The 15,179-nt window shown below is 45.6% G+C and overlaps 1 protein-coding gene across 6 annotated transcripts in view; it reads left to right on the top strand.

Annotated features, from left to right (window-relative positions):
- KLF7 (KLF transcription factor 7) overlaps positions 1-15,179 on the top strand; it is a 64,486-nt gene that overhangs the window by 39,544 nt on the left and 9,763 nt on the right. For 5 of the 6 annotated variants that reach the window (XR_011097683.1, XR_011097681.1, XR_011097682.1 and 2 more), the window contains exon 3: positions 8,458-8,581. The exons of the other annotated variant lie outside the window; for it this stretch is intronic. Coding sequence is in view for 2 of the 5 variants with exons in the window: in XM_068685979.1 (XP_068542080.1) it covers positions 8,458-8,581 (124 nt within the window). In the remaining 3 variants the exon portion in view is untranslated. The remainder of the gene's footprint in view (positions 1-8,457; positions 8,582-15,179) is intronic. 6 annotated transcript variants of the gene reach the window in all.

The following is a 15,179-nucleotide window of genomic DNA, read 5'->3' as shown; positions in this document are numbered from 1 at the left end:
TCGCAGAGCTCCGCTGCATTCAAAACTAAAAACCCTTATTAGAGGAGATTTTTTTTAAAGTTCTTGCTGCTCCTCTGGGGACCAAAGTAATGGCAGCTTGAAGCAGCGGAGAATGTGTAATTAGGGCAAACAGCGATGCCGTGCCTGCCGGGGAGAAGCAGGAGGCGAGGAGGGGATGCGCAGCAGCCCGGCGTGCACCGCCTGTTACTAGGAGACCCCGGCACGAAATGCGGGGCGTGCAGGATGCTGATGGGCCAGCCGGGCGCCTGGGTACCAGCCCGACCTGCTGCACAGCTGCTCCTGCCCTCGCGTTGCCAAGCAACTCCAGCCTTGCCTTTCTTTCTCCTTCTCCTTTTTTTTTTTTTTTTTTTTTTTTTTCAATTTTAATTTTCCTTCCCCCCTCGCTCACTCGCTCCGGAGGCTTAATTGGGTAGCCTTGCTGCCGGGGATGCTGCCGGCTGCCCTGCTGCTGTCCCTTGGGCCGGGCTGGCCGAGGATGCGCCGGCAATTCAGGGGCACAAGGCTGGGCTGTGCACTTCAGGGGGCACAAGGCTGGGCTGCGTGCCCCGGCTGGCGCTCAAGGAGGGTACAAAAAGGAGTATTTCCATTTCTTGGAGCGCTGCCGCGTGCTTCGCTTCGTTCTGCATTTCAGCTAGGCAAGCGGGCTTTGTGTGTGTGCATTGGGCGCTTGTGTGTGTGTGTGCAAGAAATAAGGCTGCAAAAATTCATTTGTTTTTGTGTCCTGAATGACTGCCTGCGGAAGACTGCTGCTGGCTTGGTAGACGAGCTTTGGCAAGGCCCCTAGGGACTGGTCCGGAGCTTTGAAGCTGGTAGAAAGACTGATTGGACAGCGGGGCTGGTTCTTAACCTCTTTTCGCCCATCTCTGATACAGACATGATTAGAGCCATCTCTCTATAAGGGCACTTCTGACCTTTTTGGATGAAAGGAGCTGTACAGTGTTCACGGCAATGTACTGCTTTTACACTTGATCATCCCTGCCCGTCTATAAATAGGTACAACCTTCTCACATTGTGTTTTTCACAATCCTGTCACATTCCTCTTCTGCCCTGCACTGTCTACTGCCAGCTTTTCTCTTGTGCTTTGTCACCCTTTCAAAGGCTTTTCCATCTTTCCAGCAGGTGGCAAAACTGTGAATAAAATGCTGTTTTTCCTTTTTTCTCTTTTTGGGTAGAAAGGATCGGTGAGCCACTTAAAACACTGACCACGGCCCCTCCTGCCTTCCTTTGTAATAATAAAAATAATAACTACCCTTTCTATTTCTCCAACAAAAATCAATTAGGAGTATATTGAGGAATGAAAGGCTCCGAAAAGTATCTGAAATTGATTTTTATAATTAGTTTTACTGGTTGATGGGTTGCATGCACATACACTTAGATGGCGGCATTGACTTCCAGAGGCTGTGTGTATTAAATAGCCTGCTCGTCCTTTTTGCTGAAGAAATGAACTTAGTGGCATTAAAAGGAGGGTGATGTTGTCGTGCACTGAACTGCAGCAGCTCTCCAGCTTTTCTGTAGCCACACCAGCAAAGCAGCTGTCTGAGCCACGCATCCGATGGTAACTCGCTGAATTCAGCGTGGAAGTGGGGCCATGCAACAAGCAGCAGATCTCGGGCTCCTCCTCTGTGTCTCCTATTTGGGGAGTGCGTGTATGCGATGTGGGGGGACAGACACGGCCGTAAAGGAGACCTCTTTGGTTAGGAGACTGCATTTTTTCCAGAGTCCTTAAAACTGAATTTCCTTCTGCAACGTGCTGCTGGTAAATATCACGTAGCACTTTCCATATGAAGAGAGGAGTGACCAGTAACATTTTCTGTTGTGCCATGTGATGTGTGCTGATATTCAGCTAATTAGAAGAATTATGGCTCGGCTTCATTGGTATGCCACGTATGTAGCTTGTAAAGCTCTCAGGGACCCTTAGAGATGAAGAGTGCTACATAAATATAAAATATTGTTAATGTGATGTTCCACATTAGGCTTCCCATTGTGCCGTGGCAGACTTTTGTAATAAACTGCAAAGCAAATACAAGCGCCTGCCTGGCGTTTCTCCGCGAGGCAAGCCGGGGGGCTGCTTCTCACCGAAAACCCACCGGCTGCCGGCGTCTCCGCGGTGTCCTTCTGCGTGGCCCCATCCCAGCACTGACACCGCGGCTCGGCGCGACGGCACGTTCCCAGCCCCCAGCCCCGGAACAGTAGGTCCCAGAAGGATTTCTCGGAAAGGGTGGCGAGGAAAGTTATTAAAACACTCTCTGAAAAAGCCAGTGGGACTACGTGGTTCTTCACACATTCTCTTTGCACGACTCGGGCCCCGAGAGCGTCCTTATGGGAGAAATCCAGGCGAGAAATCTTACATTTAATTCCTTTTTCAGTTGTAATTTGCAGTTTGTCTGGTTCTCCAAGAACGCCAGTCTTAGAGCAAGCGTAGCTAAAGCTGTCTTTCAGGACATATTTTTAGACATTGAGGCTTTTAGAACTAGTTTCATTTTGAGTAGTATTTTAATCACGGATTTTAAAAATGAAGGAGATGCTTTGTGTTTCTTTCAGAAAACTTTTTTTTTTTTTGGATCTTGAAACTGTATGTAAATAATTCACTGTGGATTAGAACACATGGCGATTTTTCAGGGGGTGTTCCTGTTTTTTTAAAGACTTTCACATGCTATTTTTATGTACTTACATAACATATTAAGGAGCTGTTAAAGCACAGCGTAACAAACATCTTATTTGACTAGCCTTCAAAATGTGCATTCAGACAGGATTTGTTTTTTTCCTCAGTTTCTTTAAGCCTTTTTGGCTAACTCAGGCATACTGACAAAACGGGGCTCTTAACTGTACTGTGTTTTAGCGGTGAGGTATACCAGCGAGGGTTTTCACTGGGATTCTCCACTGTTGATCTGTCTTACTGAAGTTATTGCAGGACCACGGGGCTTAAACTGCTTGCTTATTTTACTAAGCACACTGTAAGCAGCATGTATTTGTGCTGTGGTGTTTAAGTTGAGGTGCATGGGGAGGCAGAAGGAAACAGACACACAGGATAATCTTAATATGCTTGTTTACTTTTGATTCTGTAAAGATGCAGGGCGAAACTCAAGCCTTAATGGGCATTTCTCCAACGACTGATGAAGCCAGGGTCTCACCCTGCGGTATTGCTTGATCTTATCATGCACATCCCCAAATCTGTAGGGTTTTCTTCTGAAGTCACCCCTCCCAAAATCCAGGGAGTAGGGAACAACCTCCTTTCTCCGTTTGTGTGTGTATGTGCGTGTGCTTGGTTTTAATAACAAATGTTTTTAGTCTTCAGGGCTGCAAAGAGAAGTTTCAAATCATGACCCTAGGTTATCTCCAAACCAGAAGGCAAATGATCTCTCTGTCTTACTGTCTTCATCTTGAAAATCTCATTATTTTTGTGGGAGACTGGACTCATAGACTTTTTAAACCCCTAGGGTTGGCAATAACTACTGTAAAATGTAAGATGTATAATATCCCTGGCTTCCTCCTTTTGTGCAGCAGTTTTCTGGTCATGACAGTGATCCTGTTTATGTTCCTCTCTCTCCCATAACCATAATGTTTTTACTAACTGGTCTCTGTTGAAACTGCCACTCCAAGATGTCTGCAGTGAGCTGACTCTTCTTACTCCTTGTACAAAGAAATATGCCCTGCACCTAGATGGTTCTGGGGTGTATAGGTAGCAAGATGTTTTGTGCTATTTTTTGAGAGAATCTGTATTGCTGAGGCTTGTATAGGGTTTGCAATCTAAGCGTATGGGAGAGAAGACCTGATGGTTTCCATTTTGTGCTTGGAGAGCAAACACACAGCAGCCTGTGATGGAGCTGCTCCCCTGTACGACCAAGGGAGAGAAATTCACCTGCAGCTTCAGTGTAACTGGGGCCTGATGTGTCCCACTCCGCACACGCCGTTGTCTCTCCGTTAACATCAAAAGGAGCAGTAGGTGATTATTTCCGATTATGCCTTTTGATACATGAAGTTGCATGAGATGAAGCTCACCAAGTGTGTCTGAGGCTGCAAAACGACCCGACAAGTCCAGAAGTCTGGTGAAGTGGCTTCACGGTAAAACTAGCCCGGGTCTATCAACAGTAACTAGGAACCTGGTGTGTGTTTACCAGTGTTGCAGTGTTGCTGGGGTTGTGTGCTTGACTCTTTCATATTTTCAAATGAAAAACCTTTAGCTTTTAAGAGAGACCTGTACCAATCACTGCTGATTTTTTATAACTGCATGCTTAATATGTAGTCTTTCATTTATCTTAGTCACCAAAGGAACAGTGACCTGATTTCAGGGGTACCAAAGTTTTGTGGATTGTTGCTATGGTTCTCGTAGATTTTAGCTTCATCATTGCATGTTGCCCATAAATTTGCAAAATTCTTTGTCCTTCAGTTACAAGGCTAGACAAGGGTGGATGAAATGAAGAGGGATGGAGGGCCAGCCTGTTACTGAAGTATACTTTGGGGGAGTATTTAGAAGGAGAGCTAAGTTGTGTGAAATGCCAGGAATAGAAGTGGAACAGAGAGCTTCTTCCCCAAACAGCCCCATCTCAGGATATGAATATATGCTCTGGGAACATGAAAAGATAAAAATGGGCCAGGGACTGATCAGTAGCTTTCAGCCTAGTGGTCTGTGCGCTCACAGCATCTGCCGGCTGCTCCTCAGGCGCCCTCAGCATGCAACTAAGGATGTGTCCATGTGAGCATTTTCTGTAGTTCAGAAATCCACTTTTGGGGTCGCTCTCCAGGTTACCCCCATTCACAGCCAGAAATAACACTCCTGAAGCATGTGCAGCAGGCGTGCTGGGAAGCCTGACCACGGTTTCCCTCTGCAGCTCGCCTTTTTGGCTCCGCACTGCTCACCAATGTGATGCTGCCTCGAGAAACCAGTGCGGTCAGCAGGTTCGAAATCACTACATGGTGCTCTCCACCTCGCCACTGCTCTGGGGCACTGCTAGGATTTTTCTGTAAACAAGTGGTACGTTGTGAGAACACTCGTGCTTGTCTCAGAAAACGGCATAATCTGATGCTTCAAAGTGTGCCCACGTCGCTGGCTGCCTGCCCTGCCTCGGTGTGCCCATGGGTGCACGGAGGCTAAGCCGGCCCTGTGGTGTGGAGCACGTCCTGAGCTGCAGCAGCACAGCCTTTAACAGCTGCATATCTGGGCATCAGCTTCTTTTTAGATGTGCTCTGGCTCCTCTGTGGAGTGCACATGGAAAAATGTGGGTTTATGAACTTGTATAAGCACTGCACAGCCCCTTGTGTGGGGTAAAGGTGACTTAAAGAGGAGAGCCTCCTTCCAGGGAGTGGCTCGCAGGCACGAGGTTTAAGTGTGGTTTTTAATTGTGAGGAATTAGAGCCTGGAAAAAGTCAGTATGGCACAGCTCTGTGATGTTCCCATTTTTAATTGGATTTTGAAGCTCATAATTAATTTGTTAGAAAGGGGGAGATCCTGGCCCAGTAGAAGGGAGTGGGAGTTTTGCCATTGCCTTCAGCAGAGGAGGATTTCGCCATCTATCCTTTTATTCTCGCTAATCCTCTACAACAACAGAAGAGCAGCCTGGCACATGGAAACGATCCTTCCCGTTTCTTCTGCCTGCCATTGCCAGCAGTGAGGTAGGAGGGGCTTCTCCCCCTTTTCCATTCCCACGCTTCCTCCTGACACACACCTTGGCAAGAGAGCTTTCATTTCATCTGCGGGTGAGACGAGAGCAGCCATTAGGAAGCAGTTTGTTTTTCATCCTCACGTACAGAGACACAGAGGTCTCTCACTTTGTGCCCTCTCGTGTTTTTGAGTGGCTGCGGGAGGGCAGGGGATCTAACCTTTCTGAGGTCTCTGGGTCAAGGAGCCTGTCTGACATGGCTTTAAAGGTCACCATGCTCCTTTGCCCGTATGCTGTGCCACGCAGAGCTCTGCACGGCAGCGTGCTGCCTGGGAGCACAAAGAGGTACTTCTGGCATGTCGTGGAGCGGGGCTTCGCTTACAGAGGAAAAGCATCTGAAAACAAAAAGCTCAGGGCAACACAAGGCCAAATCAGGAACACTTGAGAGAGGAGACCCTGGAGCAAATAATGGAGATGTGGCATCCCGTGGGTTTACCAGTAATCACGCTTGGCATTTCTGTCTCTCGTAACCTATATATAGCACTGTACATTTTCAAAGCTCTTGACAAATGTTAACAAGCCAAACACAGCTTCAGTCCTAATAGCCCTTGTTTCATAGAAAGCCCATGATGTTTTCCCTTCACCCTTCTGCTCCGTAGGCGGCTGTATTGTTCAGGCTGGCTGTTCCTGCCAGATCTGGCTGGGCATTCGTCCCTTGCCTTCTCTTTACAGTGTGTGTAGTAAACGCACTACAAGGCGGTTTGTCTGCCTTGCTGTCTCCACTCTGAGGTAGGCACTAGAGAGCGTCAGAGAACCAAGGAAGCTGGATTATCACCGAGGCCCATTTATTGACAGCTTTTAAAAATAATGCAGGAACTGCTCACACGGAACCGCTGCACCATCAGAGACATGACCAGGACTGGGGAAATCCTTTTCCTCTGACAAGGGGAGATCGAATGCAATGTGCCAGGTAGGATGTCACGGGCTGTCGAGGGGACAGTGCTGAAGCAACTGCAGTTCTGGTGTCTGCGACAGCGCTGGTAGCAGTGTTTGAATTATAGCTGAGTAACCAGCACAGAAACAAGACACCAGCACTTGGCTCACTAACAAGAATTTTCTTCCCCCTTTTTTTTCCCTCTGTGAAAAAAGTTTTGTTTTGTTTTGTTTTGTTTTTTCAATAAAAATATGCAAGCCTGCAGAGCTGACCAGACAGGCTGAGTCTAAGTGGGACAGGGTTATTATTGGCTCAGCCCATTGTCTTGTTGGGCACGTCCCCGTGGTGGATTGTGGCACACAGTAGAGACATCCAGGCTGGCCTTTCTGGTTTTGGGGACTGAGGGCACAATTCAGTATTTTGGTGAAGTCTTGTCTGCTGCTGCACCCTCTCCATTGCTTCATAAATCCTTTAATTGAGTTACTGTGCCCAACAAACTTCTCAGAGTCTGTTAAAATGGCTCAACTCCAGTTCACAAACACCTCACCCTGCTGGGGCAGGGGACCAGAGTGCAGCAGAGCTGCCTGTGCAATGAGAAGTTTGTAGAAATTCACTCACCACAAAACAGCTTTTTAAAATGTATTTTCATGCAATTATCCTGCCCTCTTCACTTTTATTGCTCTTTTGGCCTCTCCAATTTGTCACTTTGAAATACGTAGGGCTCCCATAATCAGATCTCAGTCCTTTACCTGCTGAATAGACACACTAAATATAGAAATCTGCCTCTCTGCGCCGAGAAATTTATCTGCTGTGGCCAAGTAGAGAGGTCATACGTATTGCAACTTCAGTTTGGTCAGTGGCTTTTTTTTTTTTAAGATTGCCTTCTTAGCAATTTTAAGAACAAATAAATAAGTCCCTTCTCTGTTTATAATTGCTTGCTTAGTAGCTTAGTAGCGAAAGTGATTTCTTGTCAGCATTTTATCTCAACTTCTTCCTCTTCTAATGCATCCACACTGTGCTGACAGTGTGGGCAGCCGTGACTTTGAGTTTATGCTCGAGGAGAAGCACTGGAGCATTTGATCTGGGGGGAGATGATAAATGTGCATGTGCATGAATACATGGGCACGGAATGAGGAGAGGGGAGGCATGAGGTCTTGGAAGTCTCCATCAGAAGGCATGAGGGACTCACGGATGTTACACCATGGATCCACAGAGGCTGGTCTGTGTCAGAAGATAGGTGAAAGTGAACACAGAAGACCAGACTCTCCTGACATACCACTTCATTGCTTCAGTGGTGTGGTTCGTATTTTGGGGGTGGAATAACAGCTGATCCAGGTGTAGTGCAAAAAGACTGAAGGAGCAGCTCATTTAAAGAAGAAAACGTTTCTCTTCTTGCACTCCCTGTCCAGAGGTGGTTGCTCCTGGGGGTGCCCAGGTGGCGGTATGACCAGCTTCCACCTGCGGGGTTTTGGCATGGGTACAGCCTCTCACAGCTACCACAGTAATTCAGCCTGCGAGCACAGAGTGAGCTGAAAGGCTGACTGGAAATCAGGCCCCAGCAGCACAGAGGGCGAGGTCTGGGGACATCCTGAGGGTTTGTTTGAAGAGCAGTTGACGGGCTTTGTTAGAAATGGGAAACTGGATGTTTTAACAGCTGGAATGTTGGAGCTGGACCCATCCCCAGTACAATGCCTCATAAGCCCTAAGTGGTTTGCGTCGTGCTCTGGCCATGAATCGTGTGACTCAGTTTGGATTAGCCTGCCCATCGTGCTCTGGCTGTGAATGACTCAATGTGGGTTAAACTACCCAAGTGGGAAAGGGGTGAGGGGGGCGGTCACAGGATTTGCAAGTTGAGTGCTCAGTAATGCTGCTGCCGTGCTGACTCTTCTCTCCTCCCCTCTGCAGGTGAGAAGCCTTACAAGTGCTCGTGGGAAGGGTGCGAGTGGCGTTTTGCACGGAGCGACGAGCTCACGAGGCATTACAGAAAGCACACGGGTGCAAAGCCCTTTAAATGCAACCATTGTGACAGGTAATGCTGCCTCCTCACGCGGTGTTTGAGCAAAATGTGGCCATGGTGGGCGGCACGGAGCTGCCAGCTCCCTGAGAGCAGAGGCCTGGCCCTCAGCACAGAGGCTTCTCTTGGCCTTGTGTCCCACTGCCTGAGTCCCTGAGCCACGGAGGGCACAAAGAAAGAGGTGGGACTGGTTAAAGGTCTGACTGAAACGTGCCAGTGTCTGTTGTGGGCACAGGATTCAGTCCATAGGACAGCTTTTTCTAATACTCTGTAAGCAGAGATGATGTCCTGAGGGCCCCAGACCACTTCAGGGTGGTCTGCAGAAGCTGACGGGCCTCACGAATACCTGGGAGTACGAGAGGGCACATGGGGTCTGTGTGTGGCTGTTGTGTCATGGGTGCCCAAAATCTACAGAATAGTCTGGGAAAAGAGCACTTAATTTCTGTACAAAGTTACTACATCATTGTCTTCTCTTTCCACTGAGTTGAGGGCTCAGTGCTTCCCCGGGTGAAACTGAGAGTCAAAAGTGCTTCAGCTTCGAGAGCACAGGAGTATTTTAGGCAAGTCTGACAATTCACAGTCATGGGATTGTTTTGAGTAGGATCAGTGATTGCTGTGAATTCCTGCTAATGAGTGAATCTTTTCCTCCAGTTCTAAATCTCAGCCTTGGTGTCTGTTTGATGTGGGAAATACTCTGCCCCTTCATTTTGTGTGGGCACAGATTTAAAAGCCTGGTAGGTGCCTAGAGCCAGGCTTCCTGAAGAGCCTGTCATGCAGCCATCCTTCAGGGACTCAGAAATCTTTTGCTGGGGGAGCTGGGCACCCAGCAGCTCCCAGTGAGAGCAATGGGAGCTGCTGCTCACTGCCGACCTTTTTGCAGTCCTCACCGTTTTAGCTGCTGAATGAACGATGAGGTCGTCTGAAAATTCTGTTTGTCCTTGCTTGGTGCTGGTTCTTTTGAAAGCTGGGTTCTTTGAATTCAGAAACAAAACCAAAAGAAAAACCTCCTCCCCATCTCCAGTCCCAAATGATAAGAAATTAGGGTGGAGCAAAAGCAATTACCCCTGTAATGACTCTTGACAGCACTGACAGGATCAAACAATGAGCACTTCTCCCCCTCGAACCCCCCCAGCTGGAGACTGGCAGTGCCCTGGGTAAAACCTGGATCCAGTATTGAGTAATCAAATAATGTGCTTGCATCTGAACATGTTATCCGGCTAATCCTATTTATATATATATTTTAAAAGAGACTTAAGAAAATTACCCATCTTTTTAATGCAGCACTAAGGTTCTCTGCTCTGATAAGAAAACATTTTTGTAATACAATAAAGGCTCGAGGAAGCCTCTGGGTACACCAGACCAGCAGAGAACATGCGTGGAGAGAGGATGTGTGGGACATAAACAAGGGACCCCATCCTTTTATGGGAAGGAAATTCGATCATTTTCACATCCTGCCTTTCCAAGAGCTTCATCTCCTTGAGCACTCTTCTCCCCTTGTCTCCCCTCTTCCTGCCCCCCCTCTGCCACAGAGAGCTTCCTCTTGGATTATCTTTTGTTTTATCCCTGGATTATCTTTTGTTTGCTCAGAGTGAGGGACAGGATAAACCAAGTAGGGACCTCTGGAGTTCTGCTTTGGTATAAGCACATTTGTGAAGGAGGACATTTATGTTCTCTGTTTCGAATGTAAGGCATTGCCTTTGTCTTTTTCTCTGAAGAACAGAGTAACCACCCCCAGCCCCACAAGCACACAAACACAAGCAGTGCAAAACTGCAGGGTTTCTGTGTCAGGACAGACAGTATTTTTAGCAGAGATTTAACAAGTAAAATAGGTATTTTCAACTCTTCAGCCTCTTTCAGTCCTTTTTTAAGTAATCATTCTTCTCCATTTACATATTATCCTTGCCTATATATATATATATTTTATTTGGCAGCCAACTCAGTTACTGCAGTCAAGAGATACATTTTTGCAACCATCTAATACTTCTGCTCTTTAGCTGAATCTGTAAATAAAAGAAAAAATGTATTAATAAGACTGCTGGGTTTTGTGCACTCCATGCACAAGCCATCTGCGTACGGTGATAGGAGTCAGGTTTGGATTTACTTTTCCAATCAGTTGCAAGCTTGTAGTGTGCCGGTGCCTATTCTTTTGGCCCACTTTGCCATACCACTATTTTTCCTTTTTTCATTCATTCATCTGTCCGCATCTATTGGAGATGTCACTTCAAGTAAGCACTGAAATGTCCATAAATCTGTCCCTAGCCATTTAGGCAGAATTTAATGCTAAAGACGCTCCTTCCTGAGCCAGGGCTCCCAGCTGGAGAACAGTTGCTCCATATCTGAACTGCTGCCCTCTTCTGCACTCACCATTACTGACAAGAGTTGTGGTCACTCCCTCAGACATCCGGGCTTGCTAAAATTTAAGGAGCCTTTTGGATCCACTTTTCACAACATCGACATCGCACAAAACATACTGTTTTGTTCAGAAGGGAACAGCTCTTGTTGTTCAGAAGGGAAGGCCATACCTTGGCAATCAGAGCATGAAAGCAGGGATCAATATAGTAAAGAAGGGGAGTGTTGTGCACATGGTGCGGCTGCAATTCCTTTCCAGTCTGTTTTCAGATGCAGTTGTGTCTCTGACCTCCTGGCCAGCATCAAAGGGGTATTCATGCCCCCTGTGTACATGACAATTCTAAAACATAAGAGATGAGAAGACTTGATTCTCTTCTGCTGCTGTCCCCAGCCCTATCCCAGCCCAAATGCCATTCACCCCACAGATCACGTTGTTAGTTATAGCTGGCAAGCTACCACTGGTTTGAGTAGCACCATATGTACAACAAATGGTATGTGGTTTGGTGGCAGCAGGGGAGAAAGGAGAATCAGCTAAAGTGGTGCAGAAAGCAGCGTACAAGTCCCTCGTGCCTTCCAGACACCAGGGGTATGCTGTTTATTAGCATTCCCCAGGAGTTATGCTCTTCAGAAACACAGGTAGGTTATGTTCCTCACACAGTGCAAGCCCTCAGCACTCCAAAGGGAAGAAGATGACAGGGCAGTGGCACTTGCTTGTTCTGCATAAATACGTGCTTAGGAGATAGCAGCTCAGTGCCAGCCTATTGAGGTATATACTCCAGTGTAAGTGTATGTGCTTGGTGTCCTCTCTTGACAGCCAGTTAAGAGCATGCTTGGCAGAAATGCACAAATCCCACAGTGGGAACTCCACAGCTGGTAAGAAAGATGGCTGAGCAATGTATTCTCTTACCTTCCCTCTTTCTCCTGTGGAGGCTTCAGTGCTGAGCAGTACTGTGTTGCTAAGGAGATAGAGCAAAAAGAGAAGGGAGAGAATCATGTTTGGGAGTTGGGAATTTTTGCTTTGTGCATCACTGTATGACTTTCAGAATTAGGGTGTCTTAATCTAGCATAAACTGTCCTTCCTAGGAAGAGCTGGATTAGGGGAGGGATGATGGGGAAGACTGTGATGGCCCACATACCATGTGCAGTGTTGCTCTAGAACTGGAAGAGGCACAGAGCCAGGGATGTGGGGCAAAGTCTTGCCTCATAGACAGGACTAGGGACCAGCAAGCTGCTGCTTCTTAATTTTGTGGAGGAAGGAGTTTATCTTGTCAGTGTATCCTGTGGAGCCTCCCCCACTGCTAGCTCTTGTTCCAGAATGGAAAAAAATATGCCCACTGATCAATACCTTTTTTTTTGGACAGCGTGTTTTAGCTGTATCTTTTTGTAGGGACTGTTATACTGCTGAAAATAAACGTCCCTATCCACCAGCCTTACCAACAGCTAGAACTAACCAAATCAGTCAGCAGGAGGACGTGAACAATTAGCGTTGTACCGTTTTATTAGCTATAAATTAGCTAAGAATGGTGCCATTTTATTAGCTATAAAAATATTATAGGGCCGAAAAATACACTAGATACTTATACTATGGTAATTGATGTGAAACAGCATTTGGGATTCGTATTTTTAACAGATCTTGCTGTGTTGTGACTCAGCATACATTTCCTGGGATACATTTATCATAGAGACAATCAGAGAGGAAAAGCCGTGCTTGGGTGGTGGTCTTATGACTAGTCCTAGACTGAAGTGCCAGCTGGTGCATGTCTTTTTGGCAGCCACTCAAGCTGTTGTTTTGTTTTGGCAGCCCCTGTAGCCAGAGCATGCTGCTTTCTCAGTTGAGACTGACGGGAGAGATGTTGGTCCAAGGGTGGATTTTGGCACCCCTGGGCTAGAAAATTCTAGTTGTGCTGAGCCTGCTGCGCTGAAAGCAAAGTGTCCATTGTCAGCTCCTCATGTCTCACTGCATTTCAGGCAGGAGCTGGGAGGAATGCAGCCACTAGCCCATTTTGAAGTCTTTCTTTTGAATTTTTGCCACTCTAGAAGGGTGCTAACCCCTTTGTAAGCTGCTACGGATCGGTAGAGAACAGCTGATTGGAGAAGAGCTGTGCTCATCCTTAGATGATGAGAGTTTATTTTTTCATGTGAAAGTTGCCTTCATACAAGGCCTCTTTGTCTTAAAAATTTACCTCTTGGTGAGTCATCTCTGGATATAGGTAGAGATAGATTGCCCATACAAGGGAATGCTGCCAGTGGGACAGAAAAGATTCCCTAACTATTTTAAAATCTCTTCATTTCTATAGGTCTTCAATTTTTTATTTTTTTTCTACTTAGAGTGTTTATTCTCTGGGTGCTTGCTTTTAGATTGAGGGCACTTCTGTTTTTCTTTGTTTGTTTGTTTGTTTGTGTTTTTCCTTTTGACTACATAGATGAATTTGTTCTTTTACGTTCTTTCTGAAAAGTAAAAAATCCTTAACTATTGCTTTTTTAGAAATAGATTCAGTGCCTATGTATGAGCTGTCCAGATTCTCACGATAAGCCATTTGGATATTCTGACCATTGGTGGCTCTTTCTAGATCTGTGGGGCAGTGAAAAGACATTGCAGGCAAGTCAGTTCTGGAATACATATTTTCTGTTTTGAAAACCCTACAAAAACAGTTTATTCAAAAGCCACGAATTTGAGTTTTTGTGTGATATTTATAATAGATGTTTTTTCCTCTTACTAAAAATAGTTGTGCCAGTGCCTTTTGGTTTAGGGTGGAAAGGAGACAAGCCAAGATTTGCAGGGATATTGTAAACCTCTTGTTTCTGAGTACGCAACTCAAAGTCCATAGTAGAAATTTGAATTTTGAGAGTGCCTCAGTGCTGCCTCTCTGACAGCCGGGCTCCATTTCAGGGCTTTGGGGTAGGCAGCCAGAACCACTGCCTGCTTGTCCTGCAGTTTACTTTCTGGTGCCATACATATCTTTAATGACACTGTGTGAAATGGATTGGTGCCTTTGATCCCATTTCTATTGGGTATGAAGTTGAATAAATATTCTTGCTTACTGGCAGTTTTGATAAAATGGGTTTATGTATTGAATGACGGGGAAGAAAAGCACTTGTCCTCCTCAGAATTTATTCCCCTAGTTACTGACAATATCCTAATGGTGTAAAGTCACAGATTTTGGGCTGCTGTTCCTGCTGCAGTGAATGCCCTGAAGCATGTCTGCTACAAGACAGCTGTTCTAGAATAATAATTCTTGATTAACTCTTTTTGGGGCTGCTCCTCTTCGGGAGTGTTTTATTCTGAATATTTTAACCCACTTCCCAAGTGGATTAAGTAATTTCAAAAGAATGCAGTCATAAGCCTTTGGAGAGGGAGTTAATCAAGAGTAGATGTGTCATTTCAAATTCATGCCCTACCTTATCTTCAATTAAATGCATGTTTAGACCTGCCCTAAAACTCAACTAGTTCTCTAGGGTTGATGCTCTAAGTCCGTCTCATCAGTATCCATCTAAATGTTCAGAATGTCAAAATGTAATATTGTGTGGTGAGATGGAGGAAAGATGGGTTAGTGGACGAAGAACAGAAACTGAAAGCGAAAGTCCTGTCTTTTTTGCCTTTTTTTTTTGGTTTTACCATACTTCTTGTGTTACAATATCCTTGCTTTCTTTGTGTCTCAATTTTCACACTTACAGGATAGGGATAATACCTTGTCTTCTCTCAACATCATTTAGGGAGATAGCATTCATCAGCATCCACATATTACCAATGATATTCCCAATGGAGAGAAAATGAGAGATGTAGCCTGAAGGATTTCCAGCCCCCAAGCATTGAACCATTTTTCTTCCAATTTGTAGTTAAAAATGGGAACTTAGCTTTCAAAACTGGCATCTTCTGTTGGTGTTTGTTGCAGTTACTGTGCACTTGAAAAAGGTATATTTTTCTGTGTTTTTTTTTTTTAATTATTATTTTCTTATTTTTAAATTGTCATTGCTAAGTATTTGAGTAAAACTGACTTGTTTTATTTTTTTTATACACACACATACACTGAATATTTGATTTTATCCTACAAGTGCATGGATGAGCACCCTTCCCTGAAGTTTCACTCAGTGAAAGAGGATGAGGGAAAGGAACAGAGAAGGGAGAATAGTCTATTTAGTTGCTGAAAGCCAGGATAGTTGGCCATCGGTTCTATAGTGGTGAAGCACACAGGGTTTGGTGTTGATCCATCGATAATCTAAAGAATGTCACTGAACCTGGATAAGCATTTCCTCCTATACATAA

Source organism: Anas acuta, chromosome 6 (genome assembly GCF_963932015.1).
Source record: "Anas acuta chromosome 6, bAnaAcu1.1, whole genome shotgun sequence".
Lineage (NCBI taxonomy): Eukaryota > Metazoa > Chordata > Aves > Anseriformes > Anatidae > Anas > Anas acuta.
Note: the sequence above shows the minus strand (reverse complement) of the source record. Positions and strands in the feature narration are given on the sequence as shown.